At 28.9% G+C, this 18,774-nt stretch overlaps 3 protein-coding genes across 6 annotated transcripts; all 3 read right to left on the bottom strand.

The window, feature by feature from the left end:
* Window positions 1–192: 192 nt before the first annotated feature.
* LOC130509071 (uncharacterized) lies at window positions 193–1,570 on the bottom strand. Of its 3 annotated transcripts, none has more exons than XM_057004634.1 (5): window positions 1,271–1,567; window positions 1,064–1,159; window positions 731–860; window positions 546–635; window positions 193–448 (listed from the first exon to the last, which is right to left on the bottom strand). In XM_057004634.1, the coding sequence occupies exons 1-5, from the start codon at window positions 1,361–1,363 to the stop codon at window positions 330–332; spliced, it is 528 nt and encodes a 175-aa protein (XP_056860614.1). In that variant the 5' UTR covers window positions 1,364–1,567; the 3' UTR covers window positions 193–329. The 3 variants fall into 3 exon arrangements, with proteins under 3 accessions (XP_056860614.1, XP_056860613.1, XP_056860615.1); XM_057004633.1 differs by having other exon boundaries at window positions 731–887; window positions 1,271–1,563; XM_057004635.1 differs by having other exon boundaries at window positions 413–448; window positions 546–639; window positions 734–887; window positions 1,271–1,570.
* A 3,278-nt stretch (window positions 1,571–4,848) lies between these two features.
* On the bottom strand, window positions 4,849–6,487 carry LOC130509649 (uncharacterized). The gene is made up of 5 exons (XM_057005813.1): window positions 6,304–6,487; window positions 5,962–6,240; window positions 5,678–5,896; window positions 5,433–5,597; window positions 4,849–5,355 (listed from the first exon to the last, which is right to left on the bottom strand). Exons 1-5 carry the CDS (start codon window positions 6,343–6,345, stop codon window positions 5,056–5,058), a joined length of 1,005 nt encoding a protein of 334 aa, XP_056861793.1. The 5' UTR covers window positions 6,346–6,487; the 3' UTR covers window positions 4,849–5,055.
* A 9,627-nt stretch (window positions 6,488–16,114) lies between these two features.
* LOC130509102 (DAR GTPase 3, chloroplastic-like) lies at window positions 16,115–18,564 on the bottom strand. Of its 2 annotated transcripts, none has more exons than XM_057004725.1 (8): window positions 18,391–18,564; window positions 18,171–18,317; window positions 17,977–18,093; window positions 17,616–17,759; window positions 17,433–17,519; window positions 16,834–16,949; window positions 16,507–16,746; window positions 16,115–16,412 (listed from the first exon to the last, which is right to left on the bottom strand). In XM_057004725.1, the coding sequence occupies exons 1-8, from the start codon at window positions 18,547–18,549 to the stop codon at window positions 16,289–16,291; spliced, it is 1,134 nt and encodes a 377-aa protein (XP_056860705.1). In that variant the 5' UTR covers window positions 18,550–18,564; the 3' UTR covers window positions 16,115–16,288. The 2 variants fall into 2 exon arrangements, with proteins under 2 accessions (XP_056860705.1, XP_056860706.1); XM_057004726.1 differs by having other exon boundaries at window positions 16,514–16,746.
* Between the last annotated feature and the right edge of the window lie 210 nt (window positions 18,565–18,774).

Genomic DNA, 18,774 nt, shown 5'->3' with positions numbered 1-18,774 from the left:
TATCAAATTATTTGTTTGTTATATTGTATTATGTAACTTTCATTTATGAAATTTTCTCTTCTTACGAAGAAAAAGGTTTCATGTTAGAAGCCAAAAGTTTTGTGCCAAAAAAAAGAGGGCTAAAATAAGTTACAAATGCAGAAGTCTAATTCATTCTTGATTCGACCTTTTAACAAAATGAATATGCACAAGTCACAAACGGGTTGATCTTATTTAGGTATATTACACTAACCCAATGGCAAGCATACACGACACAAGAATCCACATTACAATCTTTCATTTTATTTTTATTTGATTCTATTCATTCACATTAATAGGTAACTTGGCCATCAATAAATCCATTCCTCCGGGAGAAGTTTCTCTGGCGAATCAATCAGAGTTTCGCCTTCAGTGTTCACTGGTGTTTCCACCATCTCGCTCTTCTTCTTCGAATCATTTTCTGCCATTTCTACATTTAAAACAAAATAAAGTATATATTTAAATTTTGATTTTTTTTTCTTAACGTGATGCATTAGAAAAAAGAGAATGATGAACAAAAAAAAAACCTGAACGGGGAGAAATATGAATACGCTTGTTGTGAACGCTGCGATTGAGAGCTTGAACAACACGCACCGGGAGAAGCACCGTTGTAGAAGCTGTGGGCAATTTTTTTGTCATAACTAAAAAGTTTAATAACATTAAACAAATACATTCATGAGTCTAATTAGTACAGAATTCATTTTATATTAACCTGTTTTTTTTGTTGGCAGATGACAAGCACTGGCCGGAAGAAATACTCCGGTGCCAGAAGCTTTACGGCCCGGAGGAACCAAGAAAAATGCTTGCATTTGGTCCTCTCTTTTACTCATTTGCCAATTGTTCTGCTGAGTTTGTAACGTATTATAGTTCTTCATAACAAAAAAATCCAGAAAAGGTAAGATAATTTTGTTTTGAATTACAAAAAGTAAATAAATTGAAGTAAATAGTAATGCCTGAAAAGATATTAATTTCTAACAATATCGAGAAAATATTTTAAAATTACTTATACAAAAAATATTGAGAAAGGGTCATTTAAATAAATTACCCAAGGAAAAGTTTCTCTGAAGGAATCTGAAGGTGGTGCACCGGGTCGACGGAATCCACCGCTGCCATGGTTGTGGTTGATGAAGGAGTTATGCAACTGGATGAGAGAAAAGAAAATAATAAGGTAAGAACGATTTTGATACAAAACGAGATCAAACTAACATGATAATAATCAATTAGTAAAACTTAGATAAGAGATTATATAAACCTGATGTTTGTTAGAATGATCAAACAAGGGATCTTGGAGAACATGAGAGGGTAATAATATCTCCCTATCATTGCGACCGATGATGTCACCCATTTTTTTAAAGCTAAATGACTGAGAATTAATCTTGTAAGAAGAAGAAATCAAGAGAGGATCAACGGGAAGTTTTCTTGGTCTACAAAGAAAAAGAAAGAGGAAAAGAGGTTTGATTTTGCCCAACTTCTAACCTGAATCTTAACTATAAATATTACTCAGGATGAGTTTGGAAAGTAGAGGGAGAGACGATGACGACAAACTTGGTATTATTATTTTTGGATAATACTATAAGGTCTTTAATGCTCTCATTTTATTTTTTTAACTTTTTAGTTAAAGAGAAATCTTTTTCTGTTGAAAACAGTAAAATAACATCAATGATTTCATTTTTGAATTTTTATTTTTAGTTATTAGAAGGATAAAGCTACAGTTACATACCATTTTATTTCAAATTTTCAATATAAACAAAAAGTTAAACAACTACCATTTTACATCACATAATATCCTTTTTGATCAATTATTCACATAAACTGCGTGGTAATCACGTGGTAACACCAACATTAATGAAAACAAATAGATAAAAAAAATTCTATAAAAATTTTATCATAATTTTTTCCAATTTTTACTATACGAATCATATTTTTCATATGAACATATGTTAATTATGTGGTAAGTAATGACACTATTAGACTATACTTTTTTTTACTATAAATTCTATCATAGAAAGTTTTAAATTTACTTACGACTCATACTGTACAAATGAATAGCGTGATAATCGTGTAGTAACGCCAAAATTAATGAAAAAATATTTGACTACAAATTTGTTTTATATAAATTTCAGTAATTTACCTGCGATTCACATTATTCATATGAACTGTGAACCATGTGGTAACGTCAACATTAATGAAAAGTATTAGACTATAATTTTACTATAGAAAGTTTTAAGTTCATATAAACCGCGTGGTAATTGTGTGGTAACGTTTAATTGAAAAGTATGGACTATAACTTTTAGTTCTTATGCTATAGAAAGTTTTAGTTTTACCTCTAACTCACACTATTCAAATTAATCGCATGATAATTATGTTGTAACGCCAACATTTTTGAAAATAAATTACATGAAAACATCAATATCGATTTAAATAATATTGTAAATTTAGTTCTTTTACTTCAAAACATCTGAGAGATTTATTATATTGTTCTGTTTAGATATAAAATTAATATTTATGTTGACAAAATAAAATTATATAGTTTCTAAGAAAGATTAAGGTGATCATGTCCGGGAGTGGGTTGAGTTGTATTGGGTAAACGCCTCTCTTTAATTATTTAATCAAGTTGTTTCAATGGAAAAAAATAATCCTACCTAAACCAATTAGGAAGTAGTAAAACTGTTTTCTATCACATTAAACTATAACTTTTCTATTCTTTTAGAATTCGAATTTTTGTTTCGCGTGATTTTTTTTTGTTAATCTCATTCTTTTATTTTTGTTTTGGTTATTATGGCCACTTATTGAATATGTCATCCTATCCAAAGTTTATAAAACAAATTGAGAAACATACACCTTGAGGAAATATAAATTCAACTTTTTGTTCTAAAATTGTATTTTTAAAAGCTAGTTACGATACAACAAATGAACAAGAGAAAATGTAAGTCTCTATTAATAGTCGTCTACTAACCTTTACAGTATACGATTCATATATAAAAGGAGAGAGAAAATAAACACTAAAATCAAATGACAACGGCGCCACTTCTTCCTAACAACCTTCACCAACCATCGCAAGTTCTTCAAAAAAATTAGGACGTTATATTAGTTGATCTTATTCATACGCCAAGTGGGCTCAACATCAAACTTCAGTAGCAAGACCTAATCGAGCAGGAAACTTTAGTGATTAGTTATTACTTATTACAAAGTGGGTGCTCAAACCTGCTAATTATAGTTTTACAATTAACCATGTACTTCAAACTAAAATAAAAGGAAGAACAAGATTCAAACACATCCAATGTTTTATGAAAACCCAAATATAGTTTACCTAACACTTTTCTGAACGGAACCTAACACCTTAAAAGGTTAAAATCTCCTATAATATTTGGTGACTAATAGAATCATGAAGAATTTTCATATTTAGGTTTAAAAAATCACACTTCTAAAGAAAATATTTTATCACAGTCAGATTCAAATAAAAATATTTAAGCAACACTATAATTGTTATTATAACCGAATATGAGTCTCTAAATAATTTAGTGAGGAGTTAATTTTAATAATAACAGGTGAAACTCTGGACACCTATTTTTTTTTAATCAAGATATGCAAATCAAAATATGTTGGATAATGGTTAAAATAGTTGACTAACTGTTGAAAGTGAACAAACCCACTTTGGACACAAGTCTTTGAAGCTTACATAAGCTTTCACAAGTCATAACTACCCAACAAGAAGAGTCGAAGTAGGTTTTTCAGTTAGTCAACCTCTCACATATCATTTGACATCATCATTCTATAGAGAACTAACTATAGAGATAAGAACCAAATATAATTTTTTAAAAATTGATACCAACAACCAAAAAAGGAAGTAATGACTCACATTGATTTTTTTCCAGGAATATCATTCCTTTGCACCTTTGGACAGATCATCCTCCTCGAGCTCTAGTTGTCTTAGCAAGCATAACATTCTTCAAAGAAAAGTATTTCGTCTGAGAAAACGGATCATCACTTTTAGCACCAAAAAAAAAAAAAAACGGATCATCACTCCTCTAAATATGAACAAAAGGCTTCATGGATTTCCTCAAACTGCAACCTACCCTCAAACTGCAACCTTCCATCCAAGTTAAGAAATGGTGGTCGAGATTTCAGTCACGACCAGGGGCAGATGTAGAGATGAATATCATGGGGGCATTATCAAAATTGTTTAAAAAATTATGTATATTGCAAGAGCAACTAATGAAGAACACTACCAAAATTTTACATGGAGTCTTTAAAAACATAATTCTTAAGTTAGCTATGAGCAAATGTTACCAGGGGTCGTTGTACTAATTTTTCAACATTTCACTAGTTTTTAACTTAAAAAATAGAAAGGTGCAACCAGTAGCGGAGGAAGGATCCAAATATAGGTTGATCAAAACTAGATATATAAAAAAGCAGTGGAGGTTTCATAATTATCAAGGGTGTCAAACTGTAAAAAATGAACTAATTAATCTATATTTGTTACAATTGCATACTTACATCAAGTTAAACTTTAAAATTGATGTGGGTCAATTGACCACCCTGTTTGTTCATTGCTCCACCACTAGGTGCAACTGAAATGCATTTTTGAAATAAAATCTTTATGAATTAATTCCTAAAGCTATTCACCAGTTACAATGGAAAAATGGAAATCATACTGATGTATTCTGCATCATTCATTTTCTTGAAAGATGACTTAATCTAACGGCCCATCTTCCCGTGCAGACTTATGAGAGATGCATGCACCTTATAACTTCTAAACAGCCCCTTAAAACTCTTGTTAGAGCATTGCAAATATTAGTACATCATCTAAAAGTAAAACAACAAACCGAGGAAATATAATACAAACTTCATATCTTATGGTTTAATCAAATACTCAACCCTATTATTACAACAAACAACGGAAATAGTATCTTAGAGATCAAGAAACTGCTCAAAAGCTTAATCAAATACCAAACCCCAATTATTACAACAAACAGTGGAACGATATTACAACTTTTTATCTTGGAAACAAAGAAACTGCGCAAGAATGTCTCTATATCAATGTTGTTGTTCTTCTTCATCTTCTGCTTTCTCAAAGCTTTCGATGAGTGATTTTGAAACATCAAGAGCTCTTGTTTCCTCTTCTTCGTGTTGTTCATAATCGATTTCACCAAAAGGTGATGAGAAGTCTAAGCATAAACCTTGAACCACTTGTTCATAAGAGGCAGAGAGATCTTCAGATGTGATCTGATGGTACTCCACCATCTGGTGCAGACACTGATTCTCTCTAACCAGATTCGCGTTCTCGTTTGCTAATCTCGCTTTCTCCGCAAGCAACACCTCTAATTGCAGCCTCACCTATAAAATTCAAAACCAAGATCATAAGAGAAGCAAAAAAAAAAAAACAGAGCAGTCTTTGGAGGTTGTACAGTTACCAGATCATCTTCTTCAGGTCTAACACTTTTGACAAACCCATCTCTTAGTCTTTTGTTCTCTTCTTCAAGCAACCCGCAACGTTCTTGGATGAAACTCAGGTCGGATTTTATGGTTTTAAGCTCTCTTGCAAGCGAGTTTGCCTTCGCTGCCATTGATATCGCAATCTGCAAGAAACAAACTGTTGAATCTTTTTTATTCAAAGAAGTAAAAAAAAAACAGAGACTTTTAAAGACTGAGACTTTACATTCTTAGCCCTTTTCATGATCTTTCTCTCTTTTGGTCTCTTCTCATCAGACTCATCTGATGAATCTTCTTTTAGCTCAGCATCAGACTCGTGTTTCCTCTTCTTCCCTTTACTCTCTTCTTCTTCTCCTTCTTCTTCTTGGTGTTGTATCTGATCAGCTTTGAGATTGGAGTGGAGTATCTCAGATAATGTAGGTGGCTTAGCTAACTCTCTAACTCCCTGAGTTTACAGAAACACAATCATTTGAGAATGAACAATCAAATTAGTAAAATTTTCAGTTTTACCTGAAGAGCGTTGTCGAGATTACTCGAAAGCTGAGACAGAGTATGAGAAACAGAGTCGAACCCTCTAAGCAAAAGCATCGAATCGTTCTTCAACCTCTTTGCTCTCTCTGATTCTCCAACAGTCTTTGGAGCTATCAATGGGGAGCTGGAGGAGATGGGTTTGTTGGTGTTGCTCTTCTCTTCGAGGAGAACATCTATCCTGTTACGAAGACTGCTCCAGAGACGCTTGTCAGAGGATGGAGAAGATTCAGAAACCATGATCAAGCTGCTTCCACTTTCCTGTTAAAACAGAGATTATTACCATTTTGAATCGTACAATCGGAGGAGAGGATAAGAGCATACCTTTTTAGTGTGATTAGGTGTTTCTTCTACACAAGCAGACATTGTGATTGAGGTAAAGAGAGAGGAAAGTAACGGCTAGTTAATTGAAGATGGGGGGAGAGATCGTCAAAGAAGAGGGTTTTAAATCGGATCTCGAGAGTTGGCCCCAACGTTCTGATTTCTATCTCTGCTTGTTTTTATTTATTTATTTATTTAAATCGATAAATGGTCAATGAGACAAGAGTAGATCTAAAAGAAGTGGTGGATTGGTAGGTCCTACTTTTTAGTCCAACGGCTGTTTCTCTACTATCTTCAGTTTACTTGGTCTAAAACATTATATTTAATTTTTATTTTTAAATATATAATAACTATAATATTAATAATTTACTAGATTTTAACCGCGCTTCGAAAGCGCAGGTATTACTTTTCATTTTTATGAAATATATTATTTGCTTGTAATTATTGAATGTATTTATCTGAGTAAAACTTTTTTTGTAATAAATTCGACACATAGGGTGTCTCTGGTAAACTATGTGTTTCTCTGGCTTTGTTTTATTTCTCTCCAATCACATATTTATTTGGTTTGTTGTTAAAATAAATGACTTTAGAACGCAACTGTACAATATTTTTACGTTGATATTTTGTTTAAACAATGTGAAATATTTATATATTAATTAAATATTTACATTGTAATTTAAATTTATATATAAATCAACGTATTTGTCTAGTTTGTTATTAAAAGAAATTATTTTGAATCCAAATGTACAGTATTTTATATTGATTTTTTTTCAGTTCATATAAATATTTTAAATATATATATTTCAACTGAACCAACTAATATTTTGTTAAATTGGCCCCTGAAATATATTTTTATACATCGATATTTATTATTTATTTTTATAATTAGTGTTATATATTCTAGATGTATCATAACATAACTAACAATATTCAAAAAACATGGACCGAATCATGTTATATGGCTATTTTGTTACAAATATTCGAACCCATTTTAGATACATTGGTTATTTAGATTTTTTTTAGGTTCTTATACATCAGAACCGAATTCATCCAGATTCAGAATGACTCAATTCAAAATCCACACATAAGTTTATAATATTCAAGCGGGACTTGGTTTCAAAAAAGAAAAATGATACCTAAAAGGAACAACATGAACCTAAATGGACAGATAATGTTTATGTCTAACTGATTTTATAAATTAATAAGAAAAACTTTTTCTATGTGTTTGACTAAATAAGTGAAATCGAAAGAGTTTTTTCATACATCGATATTTATTTTTCATAATTAGTGTTATATATTTTCGATGTATCATAATATAACTAATGATATTCAAAAGACCTAGACCTAATCAGGTTATATGGCTATTTTATTACAAATATCTGAACTCCTTTTAGATACATTGGTTATTTAGATATTTTTAGGTTCTTATACATCAGAACCGAATTCATCCAGTTCGAGAATGACCAAACTCAAAATCCACACATAAATTTATAATATTCAAGGGAGACTTGGTTTCAAAAAAAAAAAACCTGAAAGGAACAATATGTACCTAAATGGACATATAATGTTCATGTCTAACTGATTTTATAAATTATAAAAAAACTTTTTCTATGTGTTTGGCTAAATTAAGTGAAATATAAAGAGTTTTTTTCATCAAGTAAAATAATTATACGGAGTAAAAAATTAAGTGGGAATAAATGTAGCAAATTTTAATTATTTTGACTTAAGTTATTATTTTACTCACAAAAACATATCTTTGAACTATGTTTTGGGTACGTAATCTTCCACTGATTGAAACTAAAATAAAAAGTATTTTAGTAAAATAAACTAAAACAAACGTTTAATCATATGTAAACCTAATTATTTAACATTTTTGATTTTATAATTGGCACAAAGTTAATATTGATTAACTAATAAATAAAACTATGCACTAATATTACGTTAATATAATTAATGATGTAAATTATTATTAAGATAATATAATTAATTAAATTGTTAAACTAAGTAAAATATGGAAACACATTAATAGATACTACTATTAAAGTATCCAAACAAATTTCATTAAGAATTCTATTCAAGTTTCCAAACACTCCAAATTTTTTTAATCCTCCTATTCAAGTGTCCAAACACTCTAATTTTATACTTGAGTTTTAATAAGATAGATGATGTCATGAATTTTTGTGATGATATTTTTTGTTTGAAAGGGCGGATATATTTTTGAAAGGCAGATATATTTTGTTTAAATTTTTTTCTTTTAATAAGATAGATGATGTCATGTACTTTGAAAAGGCGGATATATTTTTGTTTAATTTTTTTTGAGAAATTTAATTTTATATTTATGTTATTTGTAATTATATTTGTAACTACATTAATTTAATATAATATATTTTTGGTAACTATATTAAATATGTCAAGTGCATAACTATACAATTATGCCATATGCATTTCAAAAATTATTTTAAAACTTTATTCCTAAAGTTTTCAACATATTATATATTTTTATTAGTCAATAATATTCGTACTAAAAAACCCGACCCGGAATCAACCCAAAAATTAAAGTCTAATAATCAGTGTTTTCAAATCGGACCCAGATCCGAGATTGAACCAGTAAACCCAGTGATCCAAGATAAATCCGGTTTTAATTTTGTAAAAAAACTAATAAATTAAAAGTCGAAAAATTACTAAAACTTGGAACCCGGATACCTGAACCACTGGTTGAACCAATAGATAACTTTTACTTTTAATTTTAGTCTTTAGTTATATTTTTTAAAATATGTTTTGTGTAACTTTTAGTAAAGAAGTTAGTTTTTTCAGTTTTATTATCGATAATTTATTAATAATGTTTTAACTTTGGTTTACTTTGGATTTGAAATCTAATTTTATTATTCAGATTACACATATATTATTAACTTTAGATTTCAAATCCAAAGTAAACCAAAGTTAAATCAAAATATTATTACCTCTCAATTCGTTGATTTTGGCAAAGCGGATCAAGCAGATAATAGTGTCATCTCCCGATTATGCAATATGGGATTCACAGAAAAAATTATAGATAACATCAAAATCATGGATCAGTTGTCCAAGAATATCTAAACTTGAGCCGATATGACTTGTCCAAGATCGACCACTTGTCCAAGAATATCTGTTACAATAACATAACAAAGTCACTTTAATATGAAAAGTAGATCAAGAAAATACAGTAAAGTAAGAATTGTTTTCTGTACATACCAATTAGAAAAAATGATTTCAGATTTTCAGTACCAATTTCCTCGTATCTAGCTAGGGAAAGGAAGTGATTATCATTACAATAGTTAGTACGGGTTATGGTTGTGTCTCCAATGATGGTAATTTTGTATTGAAAATTTGTTGGTCTGTATTGACCTCCAGCAGCGCTTATCTTAAAATTCTCAACCATTCTCCATTCTCTATTCTCCATTCTCTAATAGGTAAATCTCGTTGAACACGATACATCATAGTTCGCTTGTAAAATGCATGTACTTTTCGACCCTGTAAAAAAAGTAAATTTAGTTCCACATATTTTACATCAAAACATATCATAAATTAAAAAAAACTCAAGCTTTTATGTCAAACATATAATAATCTATAATAATTAAGCTCTTACGGACTCGTCTACAAGTATGAAATTAAGAGTCTCCCCTCCATGATTGGTTTTCGGTTTCCACAAATGAAGAGCTTTGACAGGAACTCGTCATTCGTCTTTGTAAAGCTTGAGATCGTTGATGAAAACCATCTTTCTTGGGGTAGTCATGTTTGTTTTGAGAGTTGTAAATGGTTGTTAAATTCCTCTTAACTATCGGTATATATAGAGAGGTGAATAATCTAGGTTATTCAAAACTATTGTGTGTTATGATATTATGTTGATATTCTCGCAGGTGAAACATTTATGGAATATCATATCTTTTAAAAATATTTTAGATTGTAATATCTTTTTTGTTATATTTGTGTGCAATGATTTAGGTAATTATTTATAGAGGCTTGGAGATATACTGCTTGGAGAAGAAGACGTAGGAAGGAAGTTGAGCTCAGAAAATTAAAGTAAAAATATTTTGTATAGATTGCAGCCGAGATTATAGCTAGTTAATTCAAACACTTTAGATTTTTATGATATTTTTAGGAATCAAGCGAGTTATGAGTTCGTATTTAATATTTCAGTTACTTCTACAAGTTGGTTAGAGCACAAACGGGATAAGTTAACCGATAATTAATTGAAAATAATGATTTCGAGTTTGGCATCCTTATGTCCAAACACTTTTAAGTTTACTAATCATATTTCCAAACAATCTTATTGTTGTGTATTTCAGTTTTAATAATATAACTAGATTTTGACCCGCACACCCGTGCGGGTGTATATTTTTAAAATATGTTGTTTTCTATGCCAATATTAGAGTTGGAAAAAAATTGAATTTAAAAAATTGAACCAATCCCGATCTAAAAAGAAGTATAAAACCCGAATAGAAGTTGATTAAATATCAAAATTTGGTATTTAGATAACTGAAACCGACTCCGATCCGAACCAAAACATTTGAGATACCCGAATGTATTCGAAATAGATTTATATACTTATATATATTATTTTTTAGACTTAATATATATAAAAACATCCCGAAGTACTTATAAGTTGGTTTAAATAATTGAATATATATATAAATAGTCAAATAAAAATATCTAAAATAGTTAAATTATATTTAAATCACCAAAAATACTTAACATAATTATTGATTCTCTATCCAAATATTTAAATCAAACAAATTTATATGTTAAGTTCAGGTATTCTGATATATGTTATTCAAATATATATGTAATATATTATTTTGTTTATATATTTTGAGAAATTTAAATTATAATAATGAATTTAAATGAGTTATCCGGATCTAAACAAACTCGCAAAGATCCGAATCAAATCCGAAACAAAATTTAAAAATATCCGAATGAGACTGAAATCTTTTACCTCAGAAACTCGAAACTCATTAGACCTAAACCAAACTTGAGTGGGTAACTGAACGCTCATCCCTAATTCACAATCTTTTTTTTCCTTTAAAAACACATCAAACATATAATTAATAGTATTTTATATGTACTATCATATAAATAATCACATATATTATGTTTTCAATAATCAAAATATTGAAAACATTTTTTTAAAAATTGTTATTGGAAAATATTTAGTAAAAATGAAAGTTTGAATATATGTATATTTTAAATCAATTTTTGATATAAATCAACTTTAAATTATTATTTTGATTTGAAATATGTATATAAAATTTACATTTTGTTTTATGATTATTTTAGACAAATGATATTTTTAGATAATTAGATTAGCTTATTTTTCGTATATTTTAAAGTTGGCACAAATAGATAGTTTTTCATAATATAATAGATTTCCAATTTTTCTTATTAATATAAATTCATTCTTTTCTTAATATACTACTATATATTTTCCAAAAATATTATATCATTTTATACTGCTATTCATGTTTTCAAACAAACCTATTTTTTAAACTGCTATTAATGTTTCCAAATAATTTTTTTTAACTGCTATACATGTTTCCAAACACACATCTTTTAAAAACTGTTATCCATATTACCAAACAAAACTAATTCGAACTTCAGTTTTAGTAATATAGATTAAATTTTTATCCGTTTTTAAAAGGGCAGGTATATTTTTGTTTTACATTTTTAAAAAAATTAATTTTTATATTTGTGTTTTTAGTCATATTTTTTCTTTTCTTTGTATAATATTTTTTAAAAGATTAATAATTTTTTTAAATAATTATATTAAAATAGTTGGACCAAACATATATCAATAGTCAATGTTGCTGTTTTATAAAATACTAGATCATGACCCGCGCGACTGCGCGGATTTTATTTTTGTTTTAACATATAACATATATTCTATAGTAGTCAATACAATTTAGAGTTTTTCTATTTCACATAATGTAGTTTTATATAATTTCGAGTTTGTCCAAATTGTTTAAAAACAATGAGAACTGTTTTTTGTATTAATAGTTTTTCATTGGTGTATTATAAATATAATTGTATGGTGCAAACATTAATATAATATTAACCAATACGATTTGGATTAAAATAACAGTGTACTACAGATGTATTGTGAACCACTAATCTAATAGTAACCAATACGATTTGGACTAACATAATAGTGTATTATAGATATAGACATAAGATGGGGACACTAATCTAATATTAACCAATACGATTTAGACGAACAAAACTGAAGTCTTCTTTATAATTTTAATAAAATAGTTATTAATTATTATAAGATAGATAAACAGAAAATTTAATGGAAAAATAAAAAAAATAGCAAGAAAGATTAACCGTTCGGGTACATAAATGTTTTATATTTAGTAAAATAATTTAAATGAAACTGTATTAATCCAAAAACAATTATAGATTCAAATTTTTTTATTAGAAGAATAGTATTTTGAATGTGTATGCAAAAAATTGAATAAATTGAAAATGACAATGTGTTTTTTTTAGAAAGTTAAGTGCAATAAAAATATACAATCTTTTTTGTTTTATATTTATTGACAAAATAACTATTATGCCCAAGAAAAAAAAAATTCATTATAAATGTCCATGTCCATATAGAATTAATAAGTCCATTAGTAACAACAACTATCCAGGAAAGAGAGAAAAAAATAGCTACATCTTGTTTTCCTTTTCTTTAATTTATTTTTAGGCTAGTAGATTCATAATCGATTTCTTAAAAAGTTAAAATTGATGTTTCTTTTATTGAAATCTCATAAATACGTCAAGTTACCTATTAAGTTAAATATACATAAATACAAAATCCCATGACACCGAGATTTTTGGTATAGTAGATTAATCTTGGAGAAAGGGGTTTTCCATATTTACGATATTTCAAATCTATAAATTTGATTGTGAATATTTGATTGCCACCGAGATTTTAGGTATGGTAAACTCATAATCGATTTTTTAAAGTTTGAATTGATGTTTCTGTTATTGAAATAAGAATATATTTTTAATTTGGTGAAGGGGTTTTCCCATATTTGATTACTTTTAAAGAATAAATTGATGTTTCTATTTAGTGTATATTCATTATTTGAGCATCAAGAAAAAATATTATGATATATTTAGTATTGAGTTTCAAAAAAGTACTGATGTGGTTGAAACATATTGTTAAATTATTTGGTTAATTCAATCCATTGGTTTGGGAGATACAATTGGATCAAGATAGTTAAAACTGGGCAATGACATGTTTTGGACTCGTTTATATTTTTAGTAACATGTGTAACATTTATTTTTATTTCTATTTATTTTTAAGAACTCAGACTCGTGTAATATTTATATTGGAGACATTTGTTGTATTCATTTGACTATAATAAAAGAGAGGAGTTGTTATATTTGTACTATTATATAATATATACGGTGGAGTTAAATGATAGTCAAATGATTTAGATATTTTGTAAATAATTTACGGTGGAGTTAAATTATAGAAAAATGATTTACGTTCATATGAAAGTTCGATGGAGTTAATGTTAAATGAAAAAATAGATAAAAGAGGTGATGTTAAATAATAATTACGGTGGAGTTAAATGATAGGATAATATTAATTATGGTGGAGTTAAATGATAGGTGCTTGATATTAAACTCTCTAAAGAAATATTTAAATGAAAGGTTAGACTAAAAATAATAATGTGATGTCCAACTTTAAAATCCACCTAGAAGAAGATAGAATGTTTCTGTTTTAATAAGATAGACTAGATTTTGACCCGCGCTTTTGAAGCGCGGGATATTTTACGATGAAAAATTTCACTAATAATTTAACAAATATTTTGGTTATTTTTAAAGAGTGTATATTTAAAATATTTTTGCATTTAAATCAGTATTTTTAAATTCAACCCGATTGTGATTATACCGGTTAATCCGGAGATCTGACAATTCAATTTATGTTTTTAAAATATTTATATTAAAAAATCACTAAAACCTGAGACTAACCGATTGAACTGATGGATGACCGATATGTAATCTAATTGGATTTAAATTGTAATAGTTTCATAATTTGTAATCTTATAATCGAAATTTTAAAGTTCACTATTTTGCAATTTATGAAATTATGACGTTTCTACAAAATTTTAAAGAGAAAATGATAGATATAAAATAACTAAGATTAATTATTGTATTATTTGGAAACATTGATAGTAGTATAAAAAATATATTGTTTTGAAACATTGATAGTATTATAAAGAAATAAGTATATTGTTTGGAAACATGGATAGTAGTATAAAGAAAGGAACATTAGTGACTTAATGTATGTTTAACTATAAAGTATAAAGGTATATTTAATTTAAAAACTTACAAAATAAAAGTTAGGTCCAACAAATGTTTCTGTTTTAATAAGATAGACTAGATTTTGACCCGCGCTTTTGAAGCGCGGGATATTTTACGATGAAAAATTTCACTAATAATTTAACAAATATTTTGGTAATTTTTAAAGAGTGTGTATTTAAAATATTTTTGCATTTAAATCAGTATTTTTAAATTCAACCCGATTGTGATTATACCGGTTAATCCGGAGATCTGACAATTCAATTTATGTTTTTAAAATATTCATATTAAAAATCACTAAAACCCGAGACTAACCGATTCAACTGATGGATGACCGATATGTAATCTAATTAGATTTAAATTGTAATAGTTTCATAATTTGTAATCTTATAATCGAAATTTTAAAGTTCACTATTTTGCAATTTATGAAATTATGACGTTTCTACAAAATTTTAAAGAGAAAATGATAGATATAAAATAACTAAGAGTAATTATTGTATTATTTGGAACATTGATAGTAGTATAAAAAATATATTGTTTGGAAACATTGATAGTACTATAAAGAAATAAGTATATTGTTTGGAAACATTGATAGTAGTATAAAGAAATAAGTATATTGTTTGGAAACATGGATAGTAGTATAAAGAAATGAACATTAGTGATTTAATGTATGTTTTCTTATAAAGTATAAAGATGTATTTAATTTAAAAACTTACAAAATAAATGTTAGGTCCAACAGAATGTTTCTGTTTTAATAATATAGATATATATTAGAATAATAGGATTACAATGAAGTCGCAAAAATCTAGCATATTAAAATACATATGTTCAGAGCAACAAAATTTTAGCTCGAACCGAATAGTTATAATTATTTCTGACTTGGTAGGTGCATAATCTTATTTCCTTTTAAATTAGTTTTTTAACCTCACCTTCGTTAAGAGTAGAAATAGTTGGATAAGGAAGGAATTGATAAGTACAATTATTAGGAATTGATAAGTACAATTATTAGCGTATCTGTAGGAGATACGTCTCTCAATTTAAAAGTGAAAATATTAACTTACGATTTGATTTGTTATGATATTAATTAATTCAGTGGCATGAATATGTAATTTTTGTGTAAAATTCATGGTTAAGTACTATTTGTACTTCAGTTTTAATAGATTAGATAGATTTTAACTATTTCAAAAACAAGAGAAATTTTTCACCAAAGTTTGAATCTCAAAGATTAACATTAATATTTTATGTAATTTTGTGGAATAAGACTTTGCCAATGTAAATATCATGTACCTCTAAAATCAATAATTAAATTTCATTTTTATTGTATGTTAATATCTAATAAATAACTCAGAAAATATATTCTAGCTACATGAATATCTAACAACCATGAATGGAACCCTTACATTTGGTTTGAAAGAAGATTTTTCTATTCATTGGACTACCATATCATAAACATCTTAATGCAATTGTGTTGAAATTCAAACAAGTATTATGCAACTTCCTAATTTTACATTAAACAATGCATACATAGTAGACTTTGGAACAAGTGTTATATACCATTCATATTCAGCATTTAAGCAAATCTAAAATGCACACATGCATCATATTTAGGCATTTATACTTCATAAAGTTTAAGGATTAAACTCTATACACAGAGTCCTGATCACAGTGGAGGTCTCTCCAACGAGATATAACCAAATTTGCCTTTGCGAAAATCCGAAAGTATTCTAAATGCAGCTTGATGACTATCTCCACCAAACAAGTCTAGACCAAGCGTCTTCACAAATCTACAAAAGAGACAAAGAATCAAGAAGAAGCCATAATGAACATTAGGTTGCCCAAAAGAAAATGAGAATCTTTTTGTGAACAAAATTTCATTACTTTTTACCGCAGCCTCCGTCAAGCTGAATCTTGTACCGGTTGTAAAGCGCCCTCGAGCCTACTTCTGGAATCCGTGCTAGCATCTGCACAAGGATTCCAGCAACATCTGTGAAGTCATAAGCTTTCTCTCCAATGTCATCGCAAATCGCAAGCTTTATAGCAGCTGCTTGATCATCAATACGCATAGGAAGCATTCCTGGTGAATCTAACAGATCAAGACCATCCCCGAGCTTCACCCATCTGTTTACAGTATGATTTGAGAAATGACCAGTGACAAAGATTAAGACAAGGATCTTAAATATGTTAAAAGACAAAAGCGTTTATTACTTCATTTCTCTAGTTACACCTGGTCTTGGTGCTGCTGCGCAGATTTTGCGCTTCAATAGACGATTGATCAAAGATGACTTTCCAACATTTGGGTACCCAATGATCCCAGCTCTAACCTGCATAATAGGAAGTATACTTAAAACCAATGTTCAAGAAATTGCTAGACGGTACAAAACATCTAGGCAAATTTAGGATATATACTTAGCCTATGCATTAACAAATAATTTGTTTATTTATTATATATCTTACATTTATATTACATATTTTAAGCTTTTGTGTGTTAATTAAAAAATTACTTTGATGAAATATTTAAAAGTTAGAAATCCCAAAAGCAAACAAAAATGGAGAGAAAAGGATTATTTATTTATAAGACAAATTGATGATGACTATGATATAATTAAATTAGTCATACACCACTTAGATCTTAATTTAACTGATTTGGATCAATTTAGACCGATTTAAAACCGGGTTAGAACGATTTAAACCAACTTGAGCACTTTATCTCAGATTTTTAAAAAGTTGTTTGATTATGACTGATTTATCGTCTAGGCTTAAGACTAAAACTACATATCTACAGCAACAGAGATACATTTACTCACTGATCTAGGGAGAAGACCCTTCTCTCGCCGCTTTCCATTTACATCACCAGCTAAACTTTTTGCTAACCTACCTAGCTTCATAGCTCCCTGCAACCATTATTCAGAGACACTATTAAACCAACAGTTCCAAGAACAAAAAAAAAAACAAAGTAAAATATTAAACTACTAATAGAAAAACCATACCGTCCCAAGTTTGCCATTAGTGAAAATGACTTTTATTCCTTGCTTTGCAAAGTATCTAGCCCAATCATTTCGATCATCATTAGAGATCATATCTTCTCTGTTCAACACCAATATTCTTTTCCTATTCCCAAGCCACGCATCCATCTACAAACAAAACACACCACATGCATAGTTCCAAAAGAAGTATCTTAAACGACAAAGCAGGCACAATTATTTGACTTAATCCAACACATAGACTTAACTTTCTCCTACAGTAGTACAATGGATCTAAAAGAGTTAAAAAAAAAACTCATCCATAAGTGTCGCTCTCTCTCGTCTAATGAAAGGGTAAAGACCATTTTGGAAAGCAACACCCACTAACCTTTGGATGAGTTGTGGATAAGGGAATCCTAGCATCTCTGACTTCAATCACAACATCCATCAGCTTAAGCTGTTCCCTAAGTTCCTTTTCAGTTTTCATTATGTGTCCTGGATACCACTGTAGTAAAAAACCACAACCCAACAAAGTTCATAACTTTACAAGAAAAAGAAGAATCCAAAGATTGATTTGATTACCTGAACAGGACGTAACGCTCTAGTCCATAGACGAATATCAGATTCAAGATTCATCCAATCAATTTCCTCTTCGTTTGGCTCTAACGTGAAACCCGTTGAATCATTCTTCCTTGTAGCATCTAAAGTTGAATCCTTTCCTCCAATAATCTGCAAAAAAAGCTGCGAAATTTAGATGATAAAATGAAAAAGACCGAAGTACAATTAGGTGAAGATGTTTTGCCTGAATTGGTGGACGAGAGGAGTTTGCAGTGGGAGGAGAAGCGGAGACTGCGAGTGTGGTGTGTCGGAAGGTACGACGGTGAACGAAGTGGCTTAGGTTCGCCGGAGAAGGAGACGGCGAAGGAGCTAACTGGGCAAACATGAGTGACTGAAAATACATTACGAATTAACAAAAAGACAAAACTAAAACCTCTTATCCCCTTCAGCTATGCTGGCCGACATCTCATGGGCTTCCTTCGAGATTATGGGCTTTGTCTGATTTAGGCTTTTTGGTATGTTGAGTTAGGCTCATATATTACAAGGGTTAATTAGTTAGATTTCCATTTTTCTTTTGACGATTTAGATAATCTCCTTCAAAAATAATATGTTGATATCTAAATTTCGC

The sequence above is a fragment of the Raphanus sativus genome, chromosome 3, assembly GCF_000801105.2.
Source record: "Raphanus sativus cultivar WK10039 chromosome 3, ASM80110v3, whole genome shotgun sequence".
Taxonomy (NCBI): domain Eukaryota; kingdom Viridiplantae; phylum Streptophyta; class Magnoliopsida; order Brassicales; family Brassicaceae; genus Raphanus; species Raphanus sativus.
The sequence above is the reverse complement of the archived record's forward strand: the minus strand, read 5'-3'. Positions and strand labels throughout refer to the sequence as shown.

Bases quoted from the DNA above. Each gene is read 5' to 3' on its own strand.
- LOC130509071 (XM_057004633.1), bottom strand. From the start codon at position 1,363: ATGGGTGACATCATCGGTCGCAATGATAGGGAGATATTATTACCCTCT. The intron at 1,160-1,270 runs GTTTATATAATC...TCTCTCATCCAG, and splicing joins ATCATTCTAACAAACATCAG to TTGCATAACTCCTTCATCAA. The intron at 888-1,063 runs GTAATTTATTTA...TTTGTTATGAAG, and splicing joins TCAGAGAAACTTTTCCTTGG to AACTATAATACGTTACAAAC.
- LOC130509649 (XM_057005813.1), bottom strand. From the start codon at position 6,345: ATGTCTGCTTGTGTAGAAGAAACACCTAATCACACTAAAAAG. The intron at 6,241-6,303 runs GTATGCTCTTAT...CTGTTTTAACAG, and splicing joins CACCTAATCACACTAAAAAG to GAAAGTGGAAGCAGCTTGAT. The intron at 5,356-5,432 runs GTAACTGTACAA...TGAATTTTATAG, and splicing joins GACCTGAAGAAGATGATCTG to GTGAGGCTGCAATTAGAGGT.
- LOC130509102 (XM_057004725.1), bottom strand. From the start codon at position 18,549: ATGTATTTTCAGTCACTCATGTTTGCCCAGTTAGCTCCTTCGCCGTCT. The intron at 16,950-17,432 runs GTGAGTAAATGT...CCTATTATGCAG, and splicing joins AGGGTCTTCTCCCTAGATCA to GTTAGAGCTGGGATCATTGG. The intron at 16,413-16,506 runs GTAATGAAATTT...TCTCTTTTGTAG, and splicing joins GACGGAGGCTGCGGTAAAAA to ATTTGTGAAGACGCTTGGTC.